The sequence below is a fragment of the Mytilus edulis genome, chromosome 5 (assembly GCF_963676685.1).
Source record: "Mytilus edulis chromosome 5, xbMytEdul2.2, whole genome shotgun sequence".
NCBI classification, from domain to species: domain Eukaryota; kingdom Metazoa; phylum Mollusca; class Bivalvia; order Mytilida; family Mytilidae; genus Mytilus; species Mytilus edulis.
This window is the reverse complement of record NC_092348.1, coordinates 85,833,553-85,859,576: the sequence shown is the minus strand read 5'-3', so window position 1 is coordinate 85,859,576 and position 26,024 is coordinate 85,833,553. Positions and strand designations below refer to the sequence as shown.

The 26,024-nt window shown below is 32.8% G+C and overlaps 2 protein-coding genes across 2 annotated transcripts in view; one reads left to right on the top strand and one right to left on the bottom strand.

The window, feature by feature from the left end:
* LOC139525537 (uncharacterized) overlaps positions 1–5,593 on the top strand; it is a 228,890-nt gene extending 223,297 nt beyond the window's left edge. The window contains exon 11 of the mRNA XM_071320942.1: positions 5,581–5,593. The gene's annotated coding sequence lies outside the window, so the exon portion shown is untranslated. The remainder of the gene's footprint in view (positions 1–5,580) is intronic.
* Positions 5,594–6,635: 1,042 nt separating this feature from the next.
* LOC139524680 (uncharacterized) lies at positions 6,636–24,706 on the bottom strand. The gene is made up of 3 exons (XM_071319675.1): positions 24,448–24,706; positions 11,285–11,521; positions 6,636–7,551 (listed from the first exon to the last, which is right to left on the bottom strand). Exons 1-3 carry the CDS (start codon positions 24,515–24,517, stop codon positions 6,908–6,910), a joined length of 951 nt encoding a protein of 316 aa, XP_071175776.1. The 5' UTR covers positions 24,518–24,706; the 3' UTR covers positions 6,636–6,907.
* Between the last annotated feature and the right edge of the window lie 1,318 nt (positions 24,707–26,024).

Here is a 26,024-nt window from a genome sequence, read left to right as displayed (position 1 = left end):
TCAGACGAGCAGACTGTTTCGACAGCTCACCTTTGAATGTGTTCTCCATACCACCACCTCAACTACACATTAACAGACGACCAAAACCGAGCAAGATAACTAAAACCAAAAAGTACAAAGAGTTAGAGCAGATGATAAACAACCATGCTTCAAATTTGTTCGTCAGCCCGGATATAGCCGTCAGCAATCTACGTCTATTGTGTGACTCAGTTACGTCAATCTTCCAAGAGGATCATCACGTCATTCCAGAACAACACAATTCTGTTTCCTTTGATATGTCTCCATTTTTTGTATCTCCAACAACTGACGCATCAGTGCTGACATCTACTTCTGCTAACATCCATGTACATGAGCGTATAAGTTTACCTGTATTACCAGGTCCAGTCAACGACCTAGCCATGTTTTGTTCAAAAACTCTTCCTTCAGTGCTTACAGAGGAATCACAAGTGTCAACAACTAGTTGTGCCGCTTACTCACAACAGAACATTTTATCGCAGGACTCTACTCCTGGTTCCAACAGTCATTCTACTGCAGCGGATATCCCAAGTCTTGTTACCATATCGTTACTTTCTTGAATATTGAGACTTTAAAAAAAAACCATCATATATATCTTGGTTAGTTTATTCAATGCATTCAATTTCTATTAATGTATTTCCACAAGTACAAATGTACCATTATATTAATAAGAGTGCTTAGTTTGCATTTAATAAAATCACTAACAATTTCATATTGAAATATGTGTACATTTTTTTCTAATTTAGCTCATGTTCATCTATTCTTTTTATTCAATAGCTTGACAAGAATTAATCAGTTGCACTATTCTAGGTTCTAAACCTTTGGTGAATATTCTTTGGTTTTATTGACAATTGATAAAAAATATTTTATTTAAATCAGAACTGACATATATACTGCATATACTTCTAATTCAAGACCGGTCAAATATTAAGTGGTGGCAGAGACATATTTACATGTGTATATATGTCTCTGGTGGTGGTGTAGAAATCTGAATTGATTCTTACGAATTGTCACCAACTTCAATGATGCATGTTAAAAAAAGCATTTATGCGTTCGTTGAAAATGTTGATATGCATTATTTTTTACTCCTTCAAGTTTCAATGATTTTTTTTATGACCTTTATTTAGTGCTATACGTTTTGTATATATACAATGTACATACATATGCTATTGTTTGTATTATGCTTTATATATATTTATTATATATTGTCAAAGAATGTATCTTGAATATCATTGTATAATTTTACTGAAGCAATAAACTTTAAAATAAATGCAAAATCAATGTTGACGAAGAAATAGTTTTTTTTTTTAATTAATCTCCATTCTCAAAAAAAATAATCTGTTCAATAAATGGGATATATACCAATGAGCACCAACTGATCAAACGACACAAGGGACTGAAATAGGAACATATGTTACCTATAACGGCACACAACAAAAGAAAACATTCTAAACTTTTATATGGTCGATTGGTTTACGAATTTAGCGATGTCTTACTGTTAGATAAAAGTAAATTACCAAACCGCTTTTTTGTAATATATTGTCACTTGATATATCTTAATTATCATTGTATTATATAGGAGTAACACGATAGGTGTCACATACGAGTAGGGTCTGATAACCTTTCAGAGCACATGAAATCACATCGATAGTCGATAACTAAAACAGGCATTTACAGGGCATACAGACATGGAAACAAGTGTTTTATATCGTAACTTATATAGCATAATGAGAAAAGTGAAATATATGTGTCAGTCTATGGAAGGTGCGATACGATAAAAACTTTTCTTATATCAATTAGCGATATTGTCTTATATCAACGAGTTGCATTGTGGGAAATCTCAGACGAATGTTTACATTTTTATGAAGGAACGAAGATTTCTCGGTATAAAGTAATGATTCTTTTCGTAAAACAGGCTGTCATTTAAAAAGACATAATTCTGCTGTATAATTTCCATGAATTATTTTAAGTTAAACCAAGCAAGGGGTATTTAACCGAGAAAATTGAATTGTTGAATAAATGAGACATAAATGCACGATTTATCATTTGTAGATGTACAAATTCAATTAATGTCATGTAGCAAATTATGTGGAATGCAATTGAGATGAATTCAATTTTTGGATACGCCAAAATCGCTTATAAGTCAAAGATACTGCTATATTTTAAAATATCAATGCGATGTTTGTCTTATATCATAGCGATATTTTTTTAATATCAAAAATTCATGAATGCGATACTTTTCTAATATAACTTCTATAGTTTTCTAATACAAAATTAATACGATGACACGTCACAATGCATGTCAAAAGAACCGCAAACATATTTCACAAACTTAGTTCATGACCGGCTTAATGTTAGAGGATCAATATCACTAAAATTTCGTATCTGTAACAAAATTAACGCTTACACGATCTTATCATTTTAAAAATGTTGCTTGACCCTATTGATATTTGAAAGTGTTGAAAACCTGTTCAATCACATGGTTTAACCGACTAATTCTGTTTGAAGTGATGATGCAATGGTGGAATTTAAATGCGGTTGTAAATAGACTACCAACCTATTAGATTCTAATATAGGTCCAGTGGCCGATCAATGCATTTGAATTGGGACATATGGTTGGACCCCACCCCCTTATCCTAGGTTTGGAACCCCCTTTTGAAAACGGCTGGATCTGCCCTTGAGGTCACACTGCTATAGCCTATCCACATGGGTAATATCGAAACAGACAAAAACTAGATATGTCAAAACAACACGAATTGTCCCGTCTTAAAATGTTGAAAAATCTGCAATTTCAATAACAAATGTGGACACAAACATGATGGTAGTCTCACATGTCAAAAATCAGCTCAAAATCTAGAAGCGTATAGAAAAGGAGTCAGTATAACTGTGATTTTCAACAATTTTCGAAGTTGTTAACCCTTAATTTTGGCCAAAATTAGTGGAGCAAAAAAATTTAAATTTCATCTGCAAATCATCATAGTTAGCTCACATACAAAAAAAATCAGTCCAATATTTGAAAGCATTTAGAAAAAAGTCTGTATAACTGAGATTTTCAACAATTTATCAAAGTCCATAGCCCGTAATTTCGGCAAAAATTAGCCAAGCAGAACAAAACTTAAACTTGATCTGTAACTCATCATGGTTAACTCACAAAACAAAAATAAGCCCAATATATGAAGGCGTTTAAAAAAAACCTCCGTATAATGGTTTGTTACGGAATGACGGAATTTCGAAATTACGACATTTCAGAATGACGGACGGATTTTCGGATTTTCGGAATTACGGAATTTCGAACAAGGGTAAAGCTATATGGCACCGACAACTTCGTTGTGGACCATACATATCATTACTTAAAAAAAACATTCAAACAGTCCAATCCAATACAGCTCCAAATAACAATTAATATTCAAATGGTAATATAAATATTCCAAACAAATTAAAATGTACAAATGCTGATGTCCCGAACTTTAAAGATACCAGCTGAGTAGCCACAGACTATAAATTGAACAACTTCAGATACAACGAAAATCAAAAATCTTGTCAAACAGAAAATGTATTTATTATTAACATAGAAAAATATTGAGAAGGAAAACAGTTCTTTTTTATATCAAAGACTTTCCCCGTTGGTAAATCGATACCACTATGAACATAATCAGCTCGCCGCCTGGACGCTCTTTTACATCGCGATGACCGTGAGTGCATTCCATTGCTTTGCTACCACAGAGATTTGGTTTACGTTTTTGACTAGTAATCGATCGTATAGATAACAATCCGTATCGCTTGTTATAAATTCATTTCTTCAATGAATACTAACAAAAAATTGTTTAGAAAACAAATGAATAAGATGTAAATGTCTGTTGACGTTAGAAATGTGTATATATTTTTTCTATATTTATACATTTAGATCGTTCAGTGCTGTTTATTTGGTATTTTTATTGACGTAATCGTTCTTGTACCATCATAACTGTCGTTACCTTTAAAGCTTTAGAAGTGTGTTTGTTCATATCGCACTTAACAAAAGATTCAGCACCCAAATGACGTTTTGAAGGACAGGAAAGCAGTTATTTATAAGGGGTTTATCTGATATAAGATTTATAGATATATTAAGAAGATGGTGCATGAGTTCGAATGAGAGAACTTTCCATCAAAGTAATAGTTTGTTTTAAGTAAACCATTATAGATCAAAGTAGGGCCTTAAACACGGAGCCTTGACTCTCAGCAAACACCACGCTATATAGGAACCAACAAATTACTAGTATTAAACCACTCATACAGGAAAACCAACAGTCTAATTTGTATAAAAAAAGGAGATTCAAAAATGCACAGGCCAAATTTTGTCGAATCAATCTGAACGAGGACAGTATGATTCATCTTTGTCAAAAGTTAGTTTCTTTGTTTTCAATAAAGAAAGTCTTCCATGCATGCGTTGTGAGCATATCTGATATATAATTATTTCGGTGCGTTCATTATAAATTTGCTAAATGTTATATATATGTGAACAATGATTTTGGTACTTAGCTATTTGATTACGACATTGTCTATTAAACACCATCGGTACTGGCATTTTCAAATTTTGAAAATGGTGGATTGAACCTGGTTATATTGCGCTAAACCTGTCACGTGTATGACAGTCTGGCGTACAAAATTATAATCCTGGTACCTTTGATAACTATTTACACCACTGGGTCGATGCCACTGCTGGTGGACGTTTCGTCCCCGAGGGTATCACCAGCCCAGTAGTCAACACTTCGGTGTTGACATGAATATCAATAATGTGGTCATTTTTATAAATTTCCTGTTTACCAAACTTTGATTTTTTCGAAAAACTAAGGATTTTCTTATCCCAGGCATAGATTACCTTAGCCGTACTTGGCACAACTTTTTGGAATTTTGGATCCTCAATGCTCTTCAACTTTGTACTTGTTTGGCTTTATTAATATTTTGATATGAGCGTCACTGATGAGTCTTATGTAGACGAAACGCGCGTCTGGCGTACAAAATTATAATCCTGGTACCTTTGATAACTATCATCAAAGTCTGTCATATTTACAACGATGCATGAACAAAACAGACATAATAGGTAAAATTGTCAAAATATGGATACAGCAGTCAAATATTAATACTAATAAATACTAATATCGATATTACAAAAACACCGCTATGATATTTTAAAAGTATCGCATTTATATTTTAAAAGTATCGCATTGCTTATTTATGTATATAAGAAAAACACAGCACTTCAAATTTTACACGGACATAAACTTTAGGTTCTAACTAACTTCTGAATGTATATTTAGACTCAATTGTTGTTTATATTTGAACAATAAGTTTTAAAGTTTGTATTTTCTTAATTATTCGTTGACGAAAACAACATTTTCCGCATGGAATGTCTGCATATTTACAATTGATATTAGACAATATCGCTCATTGATATAAGAAAAGTTTTTATCGATACGCTTCTTCCATAGACTGTGTGTAGAGATTTTAAAAGCTTAAACACTTATTAACCTGTAAATAAAATCCAAACGATATTAATTACAATGAATTCTGCGTTTAAAATTCTAATTTTTAAAAGGACAGAGGGTCCCGTACCGAATATTATATGTAAATAGATAAAATATTGATCAATTAACTTGAACAGATGTTCCATACAGTCTATCTATGTGCGTGTGTGTTTGTGTTCTTTTTCGTAAAATTTACTAACGTGCATGACCAAACGACCAATTCTCATAATATTGTTAAAAAAAACCAGTCAATAATAGACTTTTTGTTCCCTGTATCTGTCTCTGAAACCCCATCCTACTTAGTTGCTAAATAGTAATATGTAACAAGTTAAGAAGACACCATGAATTATGAAGCAAGGTGTAAAAGTCAAATTCACGCGAGGCATGTTTCATCTTACCTCATATACTGTTATGGTTATTCTAGATAGTATCTAAATATCTGAAACCTCAGAAATATGTACATATGATATGCGTCGTACTGTTCTATCGACTAGTGGTAATGACTACATGACTCATGTAAATTCGATTTTGTTATTCCTGTCTCGTGACCCTGCTGGGGCAGTAAAGCGTCAGTAGCCACCCTTTTTAGTTACGTTGCTATAATCTGAACAGGCATGTATAAATTGAAATACGTAAAATGGAGAAAAACTTTGTTATGGTGGTAAGCGTCTTTTATTGTTTGTTACTATGTTTGGAATGAAATGTATAGAATGTATAGAATGAAAGATTATAAATGTTTTCATGTTGTACCAGAAATTTCACTCATCGAACAATCTTAGGGTTAAATGGAAGGGGTCAGATCAAATATCTAGCTCATAGTATAAAAAGCATTAACCATAAGTGCGGTAAACTGTTTCTTGAAAAAGTTCCAACTAAAAATGAGCTATCTTATCAATGATATGGCATACAAGGACGAATTTCATGAATAGAACAACGTAACTTAGTTTTTAATTGACCATAATTAATGAATGGCTATTATTTATTTTAAATTTATTGAACCATAAAATTAATGTTTGACTCTTTACATTGAATAATCCGCGAAGCGGATTATGTAAAATGTGAAGAGTCAAAAATTAATTTTATGGGTCAATAAATTCAAAATAAATTATTGCCATTCATTATAAATAAATTTCTATCAAAAATAAGACTCAAAGAACTTTTTATATTATTTATATTAACAATAACAATGTACACACATGTTGGAGTATGAATACACAACGTCAGAGTGGGCGTGTCGCCATAAAAATTGACAACATTGAAAATAAAACTAATAATTTTAACCAATCAGAAAACAGTAAATACACCAAATTTATTATTGTTGCAATAAATCGAACAGATCCTTGGCGATGTCTTAAATGGTTCATATACATCAGACTTTGATTTCATCTTTATTTTCGTGAAAAAAATCTAATACAATCACTTAATGTCATTAAAACCACAGGTATACATACAACAACTATACCAACAGTACCAATAGTAACAGACGATTTCCGGTCATCACGTGCACTTGTGTGACGTCGAATATATGCTGACGTAGTTTTCTTGTCGACCGTAAGCTTTTTCTCTAGTTCTTTAATCACAGCATACAATTCTTCCTCGGATAATTTCTTGTTTCCACATGGACAAAAACATTGATGTGGCTTAACAGCAACTGTTGTTTTCTGTTCAGTTATAGAAATCATTTCATTGGTTGTTTGATATTCAGTTGGTGAGGTCTTTTCAGTTGTAGTTTGTAGTTCTGTTGTAGAAGTTTTGTCAGATGTAGTTTGTAATTCTGTTGTAGAAGTTTTGTCAGATGTACTTTGTAGTTCTGTTGTAGAAGCTTTGTCAGTTGTTATTTGTAGTTCTGTTGTAGAAGTTTTGTCAGTTGTTATTAGTAGTTCTGTTGTAGAAGTTTTGTCAGTTGTAGTTTGTAGTTCTGTTGTAGAAGATTTGTCAGTTGTTGTTTGCCTATCAGTTGACAAAGTTATGTCAGTTGTCGACATTTTTTCAGTAGTTTCAGCGTTTTTTAATGTTGTTGGTGTTGAAAACACTGAAAAAGTCATAAATACAAAATGAGATTGATCGATTAAAGAAATTGTCACTAAACAATAAAATTGAGAATGGAAATGGGGAATGTGTCAAAGAGACAACAACCCGACCAAATAAAAAACAACAGCAGAGGGTCACCAACAGGTCTTCAATGTAGCGAGAAATTCCCGCACCGGAGGCGTCCTTCAGCTGGCCCCTAAACAAATATATACTAGTCCAGTGATAATGAACGCCATACTAATTTCCAAATTGTACACAAGAAACTAAAATTAAAATAATACAAGACTAACAAAGGCCAGAGGCTCCTGACTTGGGACAGGCGCAAAAATGCGGCGGGGTTAAACATGTTTGTGAGATCTCAACCCTCCCCCTATACCTCTAACCAATGTAGAAAAGTAAACGCATAACAATACGCATATTAAAATTCAGTTCAAGAGAAGTCCGAGTCTGATGTCAGAAGATGTAACCAAAGAAAATAAACAAAATGACAATAATACATAAATAACAACAGACTACTAGCAGTTAACTGACATGCCAGCTCCAGACTTCAATTAAACTGACTGAAAGATTATGATTTCATCATATGAACATCAGGCACAATCCTTCCCGTTAGGGGTTTAGTATCATACCATCATAACATATATGAGAAGAACATAACCCGTGTCATGCCAACAACTGTTTTTAGAATAAATGTGTTTAGTTCCGATGCAAAGACCTTATCAGTGACTCAATATTAACGCCAAAAATATGCAATCTTTAATGACTTGACAACAGTATCGTAATTATATCCCTTCTTAATAAGTCTATTCAAAGGTTTTGTAAGTTTCTGAGGTGAATACTGACACCTTTGTGCTTTATAAAGAATATTTCCATAAAAAATTGGATGTGAAATACCTGAACGTATTAGAAGTCTGCATGTTGAGCTATATTTACGAATGATGTCTTTATACCGATGATAAAATTTAGTAAATGTTTTGACTAGTTTGTGATATCGAAAACCCTGGTGTAATAATTTTTCAGTAATACATAAATTTCTCTCGTTAAAATCTAAAACATTGTTACATACACGAGCGAATCGTACAAGTTGAGATATATAAACACCGTAAGATGGTGACAAGGGAACGTCACCATCTAAAAACGGATAATTAACGATAGGAAATGAAAAATCATCCCTTTTATCATAAATTTTAGTTATCAGCTTTCCATTAGTGATATAGATATCAAGATCGAGAAAAGGGCAGTGGTCATTGTTAGTATTAGCTTTAGTTAAAGTAAGTTCAACAGGATAAATTTCATTAATATACATACTGAAGTCGTCATTATTGAGAGCCAAAATATCATCCAAATATCTAAAAGTATTATTAAATTTGTTTATCAGATGTTGTTTCGATGGGTCTTTGCTTATTTTTGTCATAAATTGTAACTCATAACAATACAAAAACAGTTTGTGTTTGTTAGCTTTAGATATATGGAAGGGAAAATCTGATTCGCCAATTTAAACATATTCATGACGTCCATTATCACTGAAGTAGTTTAAGCCCCAATCCCACTAGACCTCGATTGCACCACGCTCACCGCGATCTAAAATAAATTTAGATCGTGGTGAGGTCGCGGTATGAGCGGCATGAAAATGTTAATTTTCGTTGCTTTCACGATGCTACTACGTCCTAATTACGCTTCTACAACGATCCCGCTACGATTAAACCACGTTCTCACCGAGATTATTCTGCGACCTCACTACGCTTATAAAGATCTTTCTACACTCTTCACGTTCTCACTACGACCATACCACGAGATATCCGATTGCAACACGATCTAACTGCGATTATAGCACGTTCTTACCACGATTATACTACGTTCATACCGTGATCTTACTACGTTCTCAGCAATACCGTCAATAGCAGATAGCAGAGATGACACAGATGTGTCAATATATATAGGAAGATGTGGTATGAGTGCCAATGAGACAACTCTCCATCAACGTAAAAATCTATAAAAGTTAACTATTATAGGCCAAGGTACGGCCTTCAATACGGAGCCTTGGCTCACACCGAACAGCACGCGATAAAGTGCCCAAAAAAAACCTAATGTTAAACCATTTAAACGGGAAAAACCAACGGTTTAATCTATATATATACAAACGAGAAGCATGGTTGAGCCGTTAGAGCTAATGGATAAATACATTCAGACAAACAAAATCTAGGGAGTTTTTTTTTATATATATTTTATGTGAAAATAATGGTCGTAGTGTGAACGTAGTAAGGTCGTGAGAAGAGCGTGAGGAGGACGGCAAGAGCGTGCTAGAATCGTACTATGGTCGAGAACAGCGTGGTAAAGTCGTAGTGGAAGCGTAGTTGGGTCGCGGTGAGAACGTGATGGTCGTAGTAAGGTCGTGATAACGTCGCTGTGAGATCGTAGCGCAATCTCTCCGAATAGAATCACGCTTTCGCTACGCTCTCGCTACGATTGTACAGCGACCTTTGCGATCTTACTAAGATCTTAGTGAGCTCTAACTACGCTGCTACTACGACCTAATTTCGCCACGACCGCACCACGATTGTTTTGAACATGTTCAAAGTTGGCCACGCTCTTCACGATCTTGAAGACCTCACCACGACCGTGGTACGACCTTACTGCGACCTACACGATCGTACCACGATCATCAAAATTTGCATTTTTTTCACAGATCGTAGTGCGATCGTGGCCTAGTGGGACTGGGGTATTACATATTTGTTTAGGGGCCAGCCGAAGGACGACTCCGGGTGCGGGAATTTCTCGCTACATTGAAGACCCTTTGATGGTCATTAAGTTAGGATATTCAGTTTTTAACTAAATATACAGCCGAATTCTAAACCAAATATTTTCACCTTATGAACGAATTTTGATAAGCAATTTTCGGTAACAACATCTATATTCAATTTACCGGTAATATATAGATTACGCTCATTGAAAATGATGTGTATAGAAGCAATTTATAGGCCACCGGTAGGTCACATTAGTGGTAAAAAGGGAAGTGGACGGTAGTTTAAACTTTTTCACATACCCAACCTCAAAACTAAAAGGATGTATAAAAGCTTTTCTTCTTTTTGACTTTTTGGTCTGGTGCCATTTAGAATTTTGTCCGCGAACTTTTAGTATTTTTTTCTTCATTTTATTTCTAAATCTTTAAAAAAAAAATTATGAATGACAAAAGATGCCAAAATTGAATGTATGAAATCTGAAGAGAGAATCACTTCCCGCCAAATTTTTAATGGCTTATATCTCATAAACAATGAAAAGGACCAGGCATTAACTAATGCCGCCTTTATACTAAATCTATATGATGTGCCCCAAGTCAGGTCAGACTAAGATTGATCGTAAGTCATGCACAATTCAGTATACGTTAAAAGATCAATCTTAGACGAAATATTTTTTTGAGAAACAGACTGATCCAGGATTCTGTGGTTGTCGTTTGTTGCTGTGTTACACATTTGTTTTTCGTTCATTTTTTTGTACTTTAATTTGGCCGTTAGTTTTCTCGTTTGAATTCTTTTAAATTTGTCATTTTGGGGCCTTTTATAGCTGACTTGCTCATTGTTGAAGGCCGTACGGAGACGTATAGTTGTTAATTTCTTTGTCATTTTGTCTCTTGTGAAGAGTTGTCTCATTGGCCATCATATCAAGTAACTTAAAGGTTAATGTAACTCTACTTCATTTTATTATTAAGCATGCAGATAACATAACTGTATGTTTACCACAATATTGTACATCGCAATATTGCCATCTTATAGTCGGGTCCATTGTATAACACCAAGGACCTCCTGATGTATCGTCCGGGTTGCGACAATAATTTTCCTGGTCACCAACATATTCCTTGAAGAAACTTGGGGTAGGCCAATCAGAAGTCCATTTTTTACATTGAATACCTGTGACTGTGACGTTTTTCTGGCCTTTGTATTCTGTCCCTAATGCTGTTATTTTGCATTCTAATTCTAAAAACACATAGAAATTAATTTATTAGTCGCCAAATAAATATAAATAACGAGTTTACCTAATAAGCCTCTTATAACTGGTAGATAATTGAAACTATAATAATTGGTTGTCTGGTGACTTTTGGTTGTTTCTTTTTACTTTTTATTGTACTTGTTAATTTTCATTTCGTTATATTAAAAACTAATGTTGAAACATTCCTGCATTAGAGTAACTTGAGGGTACCCATTTTGCACCTCTTTTAACAGTTTTATCATCTATATTTCATTATGATCTAGACAAAAGTTCCAATTCTGTGTTCATTTTAGAAACTCGTGTTCGGACGACATAAATGTGATTCTGCTCAACATTCAATTCCGTCATTTCCCCCCTTTAAACGCGCACACAACATTGAATCCTTGAAAGAAATTAAAATATCTACTTATTTATTATTTTTCAGTTACTATTATCCGATAAAGAAATTACGATTATCAAACAAGAAAAATGCCAGAGTTACGATTATCATCCCGAATTTTTCAATGGCAATTTTCAAAGCGCTTAGACAATTCCAGTGCACCGTTACGATTCAAATATGATGTAATGGTATAGAAAAACCTTGTATCTGAGTAACTATTGACAAAAACATGCTACATTTGAAAAAAATGACTAAAGATTTTACCTATATCTGCCGTCGCCATATAGTCGTAATTCCAGTTACGGTTATCAGTTTAATACCACTGATTCTTTATGTGCCTGGCCTGTAGTTAAGGGGTTGTCGTTGCTTCATGTCTGTCATATTTGTTTTTTGTGAATTGTTTTGTTATAAATTACGCCGTCAGTTTTCAAAATGGAATTGTTTCATATTTTTCATGTCGGGGACTTTTTTAGTCGACAATACGGTATTGATTTTTCTCATTGTTGAATGCCGTACGATTGTTTATAATTGCTTTTTATATCCATTTCATTTGAAGTTTTGCGGATAGTTGTCTCATTTGCAATCATACCATATCGCCTTTATTATATTTAGATATAAAATGGTTTGTATTGTAATAAAACTAAATAATGGTGTTGATGCCTGCGTACTATATAAAAAAAGAAGATGTGGTATGATTGCCAATGAGACAACTATTCACAATAGACCACAATGACACAGACATTAACAACTACAGGTCACCGTACGGCCTTCAACAATGATCAAAGCCCATACCGCATAGTCAGCTATAATAGGCCCCGATAAGACAATGTAAAACAATTCAAACGAGAAAACTAACGGCCTTATTTATGTAAAAAAATTAACGAAAAACAAATATGTAACACATAAACAAACGACAACCACTGAATTACAGACTCCTGACTTGGGACAGGCACATACATAAATAATGTGGCGGGGTTAAACATATTAGACATAATATATAGTATGGTCTATCCTTTTTCATTTATCTTACTCTCAATAGAAGAGCGACTTCTATGAGAGCTGAAACTTGGTTTTTACGTGTTGGGGGAAACTAGCTGTGAACAATGCTTATGATGGTTTAAGGCATTGCTGTCGCTGTAGAAGAGACAGACCAGAATCGAATGACACCTATTACGGAGAGGTTCGAATTTTGGCAATCCAGCTCTTGTTCAAGCGGATATAGCAGTACTGATGCTATGGCTACGTCACTTGTTTAATTATTATAGCCAAATATCAAATTGTCTGAAAGTATGTCCAATTGTTAAGTTGTTTAAGAACAGATGTTTCTATTATTTCCAAAGTTATGTAATAAATGTTAACTTGTTAGTGAAGTTAATTTGATTATTAATATCTCATCAAAGATTTGTTCTATCAAGAAATAGTTAATTATTCTTTTGCATTAATCTTGTAATGATAAAGATGATGTCTTAGAAGATTATTTAAATTAGTATTGACAATACCCTACTATAATTTGTAGTATTGATATTGATTCTACTTATAGTGAAATAATAGTTTTAGACCTAAAATTGAGAATGGAAATGGGGAATGTGTCAAAGAGACAACAACCCGACCATAGAAAAAAAACTAGTTTGTTATACAGTTGTATCAAATATTTCGTCACAATATTTGCATTGATTTCTCTAAATTTACGAACTTTTCCTATATTCCCGTTGGGAAAATTAAAAGTGGGACGAAAGATACCAGAGAGACAGACAAACATAAATCGAAAATAAACTGACAACGCCATGGCTAAAAATGAAAAAGACAAACAGACAAACAACAGTACACATGACACAACATAGAAAACTAAAGAATAAGTAACACGAACCCCACCAAAAACTAGGGGTGATATCAGGTGCTCCGGAAGGGTAAGCAGATCCTGCTCCACATGTGACACTCGTCGTGTTGCTCATATTATATCAAATCCGGTAGGTTACATTCATGAAAGGGAATGGAATTGTAGTTACGATGTAAGGAACATATCCGATATCATTTGTGAAATGGTTATTCCATAACGTTCAACCAACTCGTGATGGCGTGTGTGAAATTTACGAAGGGATGATTTCAACTTCACCATTTGGAACTCTTGGTTAAATAGCTTCCTTGTGAGCAGCAACCCTCTATCAAGAAAATTATTAGTTATCATAAAGTTAGGATATTCAGTTTTTAACCAAATATACAGGCGAATTCTAAACCAAATATTTGTACCTTATGAACGAATTTTGATAAGCAATTTTCGGTAACAACATCCATATTCAATTTACCAGTAATATATAGATTACGCTGATTGAAAATGATGTGTATAGAAGCAATTTATAGGCCACCGTCTTTCGCTTTGAGAAAAAAAAATATCGTATATCGGTAAATGTTCGTTTTGATTTTCCCATGTGGAACTACGACATCCAATTACCGAAAGGAAAACTTTTGCGGTTTATATCAGATTAATTAAAAACAAGTGCCCTTTAGTTAATTACCGGAGTATAATTAAAGAGGTGTTTTCATCATATTAGACAAAAACTAAGAAGGATTAAATGGAATCAAACGGCTATTTTTGTTATAAATTGTATATCAATACAGAAACAAGTATCCTATCAAAGGGCTGCAATTGATTCTCATTGAAATACCTATCATGTTGATAAAAACGTTCACAAATGTCGACAAGGAAAAGTGTACTTTTAAAATATCAAGGATCGTCAAAAGCGCTAATTTACAAAAACAGTGGGTTTTTTTTTTTGCCTTATTTAGCATTACATTATCATTTATATTTTGTTACAAAAAATATTAACAAGTTCTCGAATTAGAATAAAAGAAACAATTTAAGCCACAGACATACTAGTAGAATTTAGTAAAAGTTGAGATGAAAAGCCTAGATAACACATGCATAAACTTCGGGAAAATGCGTTAAATCCTGAGAGTTCACCAATATAACTTCAGGGTTATAGTTTTTTGTCAGTCAGAATTTTTACGCAAAATAATATGAGACGCTATCAATCAAACTATATTTTTCAAAATTTTTACAATATAAGGTATGGGGATAATCTGGATTCCTAATATTTTCTTCGTCATCTGCTTGACCACAAGTTTTTTTTCTTCATGAAATTAGGGTACATTTTTTTTGGAAAAAAAACCCATCTTCGCCTTGAAGTTAAATGGTCGTCCCCTAACAATAACATATCTGTTCTTTATCGAACATATGTTTTCCTTAGTATAATTTTTGGTATATTACTATATTTATCAAAATCGAGTCCTTTTGATAATATAGACTGAAGTAGAAAAGGTAATGAAAAGAGGTTGTATGTTCTGTTTATACAATCCATGTTGAATACATATCATTCAAGTGTTTCTTAAAACTAAAATATATACTTTTGATTGCTTTTTTAGAGGCCATGCTGTCAAAACAAATACGTCTTTTCACTAGTACATTCTAAAAAAAATCGTGTTTGATTGTAAAAGTATGTGCGTTAAAAACTGTAGAATTGTAATTACTTTTTATTAAGTAACTGCAAAAGAATTAATAGTGACAAACAATACGCCAGCGGACAATAAGATGATTTATAGGTCGTCCCACTGTCCATATGACCTATATGTCACTCTGCTCAGCTTGCATATCATGGCTTTGTGACGTCAAAAATGTTGATCCAGATATATCAGCGACGTCACAAGTTTGACCCGATCAAGTCGTCTTCCGATTTGCAAGTGAAACAAAGAAAACACTTCTAAAAGACACAAATACAGCCCCATAAATCGATTATGAGGTTGTCTGATAGACTGTTACTAATAGGTATAGGGCCCTTTATAGCTTGTTGTTCGGTGTGAGCCAAGGCTCCGTGTTGAAGGCCGTACATTGACCTATAATGGTTTACTTTTTTTAATTGTTATTTGGATTGAGAGTTGTCTAATTGGCACTCACACCACATCTTCCTATATCTATATAGGAAGCTCGACACAATATGAAGGCTTTTTGATCTCGTTCTCTGCGCTCACTCGACAAAAGGCTTCCTATTGTGACTCGCAGTTAATATTTTACAATATCAACATGCCGCAGACAACCGGACAATCGGTACATATCTAAAAACCGAAAATTAGAAAAAGTCAGCAACGGCCGTTCGAAAATTCTAAAAAATATTTAAAAAGGCGGAGAATCCGTCCACACATTGCAGTATACAGCTCTGTCATAAAATGGGATTTACCACATCTATTTATCAAACAGTCCAGACCTCTTTTCAGAGTACAATATAACATTCATTACAACAGTAAATTCACACCTGTCAACGGATTGGTTGATGATGTAAGACAACGGGGAATGGCTGTACAGGTCTTGTAGAGAAGAAACAGGCGTATCGTTTGCACCAGGTTTCGAATGGTGCCATGTTTAAAATTTGAAACTAGGGGTCTAATTTTTTTTAATTTTTTTTTAACAAAAACAGGTAATTGGCCTTTTCCGTGGCTTCCTATATATATATATGCCTATTAGTAAATATAACTTTTTTTCTCCACTGAGTTGCATGCTGTGTAACACCAGGTCATTTCTGATCTCTTTCTATGTTTCAATCATAGAGCCCTATATCAAACTGTGTTCTAAAGAAACAACCGCTTGTCCAAATTTCTCACTTGCTTTAGAAATTTCTTCACTGTTATATTTATGGACTTAAACTCGTGTAAATTCATTTATCTTATATCTTAAACAATTACTTAACCCTGCAATAATAACAGCACAGTGATATATTGTTCGAAGGAATTCTTCCTTCCTAATTCGGTTACTAGTACTTGAATAAGAAAAGAAAAGAAAATTAATATTGGAACACCTTCAAAAGTTAGCACAAGCGGAAACCATTATGCATAATAAGAAAGATCAACATATTGATAAAAATATTCCTTTTTTTTTTACTAACACTAATGTCTTTTATTTACCTTCGTAAGTTCGATAAGTTTAATTTTATAAAGAAAAGAATATATGAATGTTATCGCTGAGCAGTACATTTGTGTATTCATTATTTAAAAAGTTATTAAAAAAATGCTAAGAACCATATTTTTCTCGCTCACATCAATTTCGGTTTTATTGTGACCTAATAACTTCTTGGATAAGTGGATGAACGTCGAAGATTTTCTACCTTTCGTTCTCTATTTTGGGTTTGGGACTTTTTTGTTACATGCACTTGATTGTTAGATGATATGTATGTTATTGAGGGATTTATTTGCTTGGGGGTATCAAGCTCAAATAATATTAATACATACATACATGTATCAATACTCTGGTTTCCATTAATTACATGCTCTTTCGATTGTATTTTTACTGATGGTGTAGTTTGATATAATCTTGTTTATATTATCGGACTACCTTCGTGATTATTTTGTAACATAACAACTTCGATTCTACTTACACATGTATACAAAAACATGTATATATTTTTCATAAAAAATATTTCCAATAGACCGTTAAAAACACCCAGCTTTTCTGGAGTTTATTAGAATCAATACTGCACATTTTTATCACAAATTAAAATTTCATCCGTTGGAATTTCATTGTTTATGAGTGAAAAAAAACTCATTTAGCAGTCACATAAACTTAGAAACATTTATTAGATAATTTTACAAGATCATGTTTCACTTTATTCTTTAATACATTTTTATAAAGAGGACTTGGTTTTTCAGTTTTAGTATGTTTGCGTCCCAGTTTATTCTTTTGCAGTTATATTTGTATTAATACAATTCTTTATAAACGGCTTTTAACAAAGCGTGTTCATTCAAATTTATGTATGTTTATTGAAGAACACGTTTGTTTTACAGCATATTCTCTAAAAAGAAAGTATGAAAATCCATGTGGGTTTAAAAAAACATTTACTTGACAATAATGAATATTGATTGAATGAATACATAATACAACGTCTTTTTTTCTATTTTATAACTTATGTCTATTCTTATCAAAATGATTCGATTTTGACATATCTTTTTAAAACTGTTATATTAACTCGCGATAATCGGACACGCGTTCTTAAATACTAAATTTGGTACTCCAGCGAAATTGACCAAAACCTTGCAAAGCAAAAAGTGTAAAATCTTAGACTATAAACAACAAACAAGACCACGTCCTTTAGTCACTATTGGATGGTTGTCCTATTGGCAATCTTGTGCCTGTAATTCAGTGGTTGTCGTTTGTTAAGCTGTATATCACATTTGGTTTTCGTTCATTATTTTGTACATAAATAAAGCCGCTCGTTTTCTCGATTGAATTGTTTTACATTTGCCATTTCGGGGCCTTTTATATCTAACTACGCGGTTATAGGCGAGTGTAATATTTGAAAAAGACGTCTAGTTAAGGACTTTAATGCACCCACCTAACACACGGCTAATTTTTTTTTAAATGAAAGAATAATGATTAAACTTTGATTTTTTCCCGGTCGTCACAAAATCGTACGGTGCAGTTTTTGTAAAATTGACGTTTATTTCAGAAATTAGTTGAAAATTATATAATTACGGCATGTTTTTCAAGCAAAGGAAATTAGTCGTATCTCTTCTTTTAGACAGAATAATTAAGTGAATTAGATTCTTAAAATAATGAAAAACAATATTTACAACTGTAAGTCCGCATGCTTTTGCATTCCTTCTAAATATTTGACATTTTGTACGAAAATTTTCATAATCCCGACCTTTTCGGATCTACAATTAAATTTTTATCAAATGTTTTTGCAATCTATCCGTTTTAGATCACACCAAATTACTCATCAGTTATCGTTTTTTCATTCAAGATCAAGACTTTATCTCAACATTTCTTAAAATCACGAATTTCTGTAATTTTATGATGTTGGGTAAAATCACTATAATTTCCGGAATCCCTTATCTATTTCGTTATCGTTTTTTACTGAATATATTAGTCGATTTCCGTGTACTTAATAGTGCTATTAGAGTACGATAAATCATATTTAAACGGTTCTATTTCTATCTTTAACTTCAGTGTAGCTTAAATAGATATAAAATCGTCCAAAATAAAGATCAAATCAAAGTAAAACATAGTTTTTGAGTTCTGTAGAATTCACCCCTTTCTAAATAAGGAATCGTATCGGAAAATTGTAGAAAATCTTCCGAGTCGTGTCAAATTTTCACAGTCCAGTTCACAATGATACCCTTCCTTTCCTAAAAAGCAAAAAAAAAAAACTATCCATTTATTGACACAGATGCATAGTCTGTCATATATTTACTACATAGAAACTATGTAGTTAACACTTAAATGAAGATACAGTTGTATTGCCGCAGTGGGAAAACGAAAAGATGAAGTTTACAGAAGACTAGTCGATGAATATGAAAAAAATGAAAACATCCCATTTTAATATATAAAATATCATAAGAGTTGCTATAAATATTTCAAAAGTAAGCACAACCTAGCAACTTCTGTTTTGTCTGTACAAAGACTTTGTACTACATGTACCAATTCTACCGACCAGTAGATCTTCTCATATATCAACGAGGACAGTAGATCTACAACTCATTCTGATTTGTCTGTTTGTATATTTTGCAAATGTATAAAACCTATAAGCAAGTTACACAACTTCATAAGGTATCTTCTGAGGAGCAAACTCAAGCTGTATTGAGTGTTACTTCATATATCTCCTACAATGATCTGATTTACAAAATAATTTTACTATTAAATCTTTATACTATCGAGCTTGCATCGCTAAATATTTGCTACAAAATTTGAAATCAGAAATTAAAGAGCTATTTAGTTCTTAACATAAAACAGCTTTTACTAACATTTCGACGATTAAAGATGACGTGCCTGCACGTGCCTGTACACAAGGAAGTATTCTGGTTAACAACTTTAATTACTTGATCAGTTAACCGGGCTTAACTTCTGCCCGAGGATCGCCGCCGAGAAAACTACACAACATATTATCAGCTTCAACAAAAACTAAAAAACCATGGTCAATTTATAGTTACATGTATACAGCTTCAACAAGGCCAATGTACATCCAATATTGTATACAGTAGCTCTATAATTTTGTCTTATGCCGTAATGACGGAAAATTAACCGTTTAAAATGACTGTGATATTCGGTCTGTAAAATTTAAAGATCTGAGCAGTGACTGCGAAACTGGTTGCAAGCACTTAGTGCAGCTACTTTACGGAAGCAGATATAGGGTAAAGTTGTAATCCAATCAGATGAATATCCATTATCTAAAAACATTTCACTGGATTATTCAATTGAAATTATGCCACCTGCTTTAAAAACATTTCTGTGTTGTCTTTTGGATGATGGCACATCTGCGGCAGTTAATAAAGAGTACGATATTCCTATTGACAAAGTTCTTAGTAAGATGTATGGCTTTAGTAGAATGTATATTATCTATAAATATTTTTTTTACTCTTTTTCATTTAGGTTTATCACTACCAATGCACCGTATTTATGGACACACCTTTGATAACTATTAACAAGTTTGACTGATCAGGAGATTAGAAACAATGAAAATGGGGCATACATTCTACATGGCATTATTTTTCTTCTGGGGGTTAAAATTTTATCCAAGACAATGTCGACCCAACTACAGAAACAATAAAAGATCTCCGTATGACTTTGGTTGGCTAAAAGGCAACATCGGTCCGGTATGATGTCATCCAACTTTCTACAAGATTTGATCTGTTCACGCATTGGTATAGGTATAGGGGGAGGGTTGAGATTTCCAAAAACATGTTTAACACCGCCGCAATTTTGCGCCTGTCCCAGGTCAGGAGCATCGTGCCTTTCTTAGTTTTGTATGATTTTTTATTTTAACTTCTTGAGTATATTTCGAAGCTTAGTATGACGTCCATTATCATTTCAAAGTAGTACATTTTTGTTTAGGGGCCAGCTGAAGAACGCCTCCGGGTTTGGGAGTTTCTTGCTGCATTGACGACCCATTGGTGGTTTTTGGCCGTTGTCTGCTTTTTAGCGGGTTGGTGTCTCTTTGACAAATCCCTCATGTCTATTCCAAATTTTTAATTCAATCTGTATATAGTAGATCTTGTGTCCGCTTTGAGCAAAACCTCTGCTGTACTGATATATGCTCATGCCAAGGAAGTTGTCTTTGTATGGATATGTTGACCGATAAGAATGATGAGATTACAAGTTAAAATGAAGCTATAATATTCCGATATCGCAATATTCCGACACCTAAATGGTCCAACATCCCATATTGGTCCGACGTTTCGATCACGGGATTTTAACATTAGAAAGCCAAATAAAAGGTTCAATATTAGGATAGCCTTGTCCTCCGTTTGAAGCGGTGAAACAAGATAAAAAAAGTAATACTTAGTGCCAAAGTAGCCGAACGTCATCACTAGTGTAATATTTAAAAAGAGTACAAACTACTAAGTGTTGTTTGATTAATTATATATCTCAAGATACACGGCGGCCGACTGAAGTAAAATCAAACACATTTTGACGTACAATGAGTGATTATATTTTCCTTGTGATGTTTTATATTAAAATTGTCAATTTGTTGATATAAATATACCAGTAGCACTTCACTCATTTTAGTTATGTTTGTTAGTACTCTTATCATATCTGATTTAGTGATGTATGAGTTGTTACTGTCTGTGTCATTTTGGTCTTTTGTGGATAGTTGTCTCATTGGCAATCATACCACATCTTCTTTTTTATATATCAACATATTGCAACATATATAAAAGAAAATCTGCTCTATGGTTGTCAGGCTTTCAAACTAACAGGAGACCATACGCTTCCTCAATTTAAAAAAAACAGCTCATCATGGGACTTTTCTAAACAATTAAAAATGCGTCATATGTTATATTTTCCCCTTGCTTCAAATATTATGTTTCGGATTATTTATATCAAATTTGCAGATATATATGTTTGTATATACGTGCAATCAAATGATATGGAGATATTATATGATTTAGATAATGCAAGGGCGACTACACATACATTTGTGTGACTTAAATGTTGATTTTCAAAGACTCCGAGAGAAAACGTTATGTAACATGCGTTACCGTTAAAATCAACCAAAATTAATTAATATTATGATAGAAATATATTTTCCCAACAGTAATACAGCATTCCTATAAAATTGTTTCGTTTTTGCATTTGTTTTGACTCGATTTTACAACTGGAAGTATCCGTGAATTGAAATTGCACCCATGACCTTTGACCTCGATTTAAAAAAAAATGCACCATAATTTCTTTTGACGACCGGGATATTTAGAAAGTACACATTTTTAGCTTTCTAGTGATATATAATTTAGCCGTGTGTTAGGTAGGTGCATTAAAAATGTAAATTTGGCTCTCATATCACTCGCCTATTACATTTCAAAAAAAAATAAAAACCCAATGCTTGCAAAAAATAAAAAACAAACCAAACACAATATGGGTATAAATTTTTACATGAAATTTTTAAATTCCAAATAGCTGAAGAGTGTAAAAAAAAAATGCAATTTAATAAAAAAAAATATCGTTTTTATCCCCATTTAAACAAAAGATGTATACATAGTCAGTAACTGAGTATGGGAACTAGCATTTAAATGTTCACCTCTAGAGAAAACTTTATAGCTTTATAATATACATTCTAACATGACGTCCTTCAAACGCTTTGAGTACACACCCGTGGTAAAATATGAATATATTGCCAGTGCTGTTCCGATTGTACTCCCACGTCATATGCTTTTTTATGAATGAGATACCCGACGTCATAGAACAATGACGTTAGAATGTAAGCATTTTACGGGAAAATACACGCTTGTGAATCCGAAAATCATCACAAGGAAACATACACAAATGATGCTAAAATGTGGCAAAAGCCCTTTATTGTACATCATAAAAGACATATAAATAAATTATCATTCAAATTCATCCAAAACTGTCTAAATACATTATTTTAAATAATTCAAGCATGTCACTAATGCAGTTTGCTCCGTTCTTTTACGCTAGTTTATTAGTGCGTTTATTTATTGGAACGGCAAATATTTGCCTACACCTAGAGCGCTTCGATCCAAAAGAATTGCCGTATGTGTCCTATCAGAATCGAAATAATTCATGGGGGCTTGAATATATCTAGATTTTACCACGGGTTGTCCCTTTATGCCGATATTTTACCCCTCGCTATCGCTCAGGGTAAAATATTTGTCATAAAGGGCCAACCCGTGGTAAAATCACGATATATTCAAGCCCCCATGAATTATTTCTTAAATAAAGGAATTACTGCTATTTTTTAAATAACAAATCATTCCTGCATAAAATGTCCGTTTCTTTTGTGTTGTTTTAATGCAGCATCATACATGTTTATCTAAATTAATTTTTACTTTTACTTATTGATTTTTAAATAAATTTATAGGAGAAGCAATTATTTTTTTCAAGTCACATCGGATTTAATTTTCATGCTACGCAGAATCGTTTATTGATTATTGATTGTCATGAAGTCGTTACATAGCTGTGTAAAGGAATTCGCATCATTCGAAATGTATAACAGCCAGAACAATACATCAAAATTTAAAATTTAAAATAAAAGAAATATATTCAATTCCCAGAACAAAGGGGTTATTTTTATGGATATTTTATTTATGATTTCAACTGAAGAGAGCAATTACAGGTGTGTTTTCTTGCTTCATGATACTTCATATCATTATAATGAAATATTTCCAAAAAAAAACTAGATCCAAACATAATTCTTGCTCAGAATTTACACATCAAAACAAAAAATGTATATATTTTAAATAGTTATGTAAAATAATATGTTGTGTTTTTGTTTATTTCTAAATTGGCAAGAGCTATAAAGGGGAGGGTTGAGATCACACTGAAATATTTAACCCCGCAGCTTTTTTGAATCCGTCCAAAGTCAGAATCCTCTGGCCTTTCTTAGTCTTGTATATTTATTGTAATGTTGAGTTTGACGCCCACTTTCGTTTAACCAAAAAACATTTTTGTTAGGCCATCCCGCCTCCGCCAGATGCAGAACTTTATCGCTGTGTTGGAGACCAATTGGTGGTCAAGAGCTGTTTTCTGATGTTTGGCCGGGTTGCTGTCTCTTTGACACATTCCTCGTTTATAAGGTATAACATGGAGGTAGTAAACTATTATTTTAACCATTTCTCTGTAATATCATTACAAATAGTGGTAAACAAATTTTAACTTGAAGAATTATGCATTAAACAATTTGAATTCGTGTTTTCTTTAAATTCACAAAATTTAGGACAACATCTATTTCAATGGAATTGACCAAGATTATTATCCTTTTTTTATAGCTCTTCATCCTTTTCATGAGCTTTGGATTTTCAAGAATGTTCCACAGTTAATTCATTGAATTCAAAACAAAACCAATTTGTATATTTTTTTGTAAGTTTTTACAATAAACCTTATTTGTTTGGCGTATAACCCTTTACCTAATAGAATGTGGTATTCAAGGGAAAACAGAATACAAGTTCCGTTTGGCGGAAAAAATATATCGGATGTTTTAAAAAAAAAAAATCTGTATCGCATATGATTGAAAATATTATAAAAAGATATCAACATACCTTTGCTTTCCGTGTTCGACGAATAGAAACATCCAAATATAATTAGTTTAATGTATATCATACCGAGCATAGTATTGCATACCGAATTCCAAATATGATTAGTTTGATGTATATCATACCGTGAACATAGAATTAAAACATCTCATAAACTTCTTGGATCGAGTGTTACATTTATACCCTTTATCTGATCAATTCTGGTAAAACAATAATTATTAAAACTAATATTTCCGCAGGGGGAACAAATAATCATTTAAAATGGTTAAACTATTTATCCATGCCAATCAACATTTGCTTATGATATTGTTCAAATTTGGTTCAGTTTAAATAGTTTTATACTTTTCTCTCTGTAAATGCATACTAGGTATTCAATCAATAATAATTTTGTATAGAATTCCATAGGGTTCTTGTACTTTAAATTGAATCCCAGAATGACAAGACTTATCCTAAAACACACAGCAACTCAACCTGAAAGAGGACTGATATATAAGAAGTTGAGATCCACCAGGTGCATGTTGCTTAATACGACAGAAAAACCGTCGAACCAAGGGAAACAATATTGGACGCATTTTCGAATAAAAAAAACCTTGGACAAAAAATAATACCAAATAACGATAACGAATTGTTACTGTACAACTTTACAATATCTATTATATAGTTAAGAGCCAGTCTGCCATAAAACCATGCAAAATCTCAAATTTCGTCTAAATTGGTAGTTACAACTTGGCAACATTATATATATTTCCAAAATCTTTGGGTATTTAGGAGTAAAGATAAAAACATGTTTTTTTTTGTTAATTCACACCATTTTCCATTTAACAGCCTTATTTGTATATTTGTGAATTATTAAAAAAAAATGCAAAAAAAAAAATCACCATATTTATGTACTTTTTAAAGGTCTCGATAGTTGATATATCTCTTAAAAATAACATTATCTTGTTATATTTTACGAAGAACATCATAAAAAAAAGAAAAATGCATTTTGAGAATTTTTTTACCTTTTGGCAGGTTTCCAGAGAGGTTCGTGCAACAGATGTATTAGATAACTTGCATGTAGTACATGTACTCAGTAGGTGTTTTCTCTCGAGATCATATATTTTTTTTTTTTAACTTTTAGGATTTTTATAAAGGTGCATATCAGTTCTAAGACAAGTAAAAAAATTAGGTTGGCAAATAATGGGAAGTAAGTAAAAAATGCTCCCAAAATATCTATAAAATGCACCAATTGTAATGGTTTTTACCCCTTAATATTTCAACTGAAACTGATCAAAGTAGACTTATATTCAGGACAATAAGTTTAAGTGTATAGATCTTTATGATTTTTTCAGAAGGTTCCATACCACAAAAGGAAGGTTGGGATCGATTTTGGGGATGATGGTCCCAACTGTTTAGGAATTAAGGACCCAAAAGGGGCCCAAAACCAGCATTTTATAGTTTAAAGGGAAACTTCGCAAAAAAATCAAAAATTGATATTATGTCCATTCTGTATAAAAAGGCTAAAATTTATAGATATTAAAGTTTTATTCCGCTAGATAAGAGATCAACATCGATTTTAAATTTTGAGTATCAATTTTCTACGC

Excerpts from the sequence above, each read along its gene's own strand:
- LOC139524680 (XM_071319675.1), bottom strand. The coding sequence starts at position 24,517 with ATGCTCGGTATGATATACATTAAACTAATTATATTTGGATGTTTCTAT. Across the intron at positions 11,522-24,447 it reads GTCGAACACGGAAAGCAAAG|AATTAGAATGCAAAATAACA; the intron begins GTATGTTGATAT and ends ATGTGTTTTTAG. Across the intron at positions 7,552-11,284 it reads TTGCGATGTACAATATTGTG|TGTTTTCAACACCAACAACA; the intron begins GTAAACATACAG and ends TGACTTTTTCAG.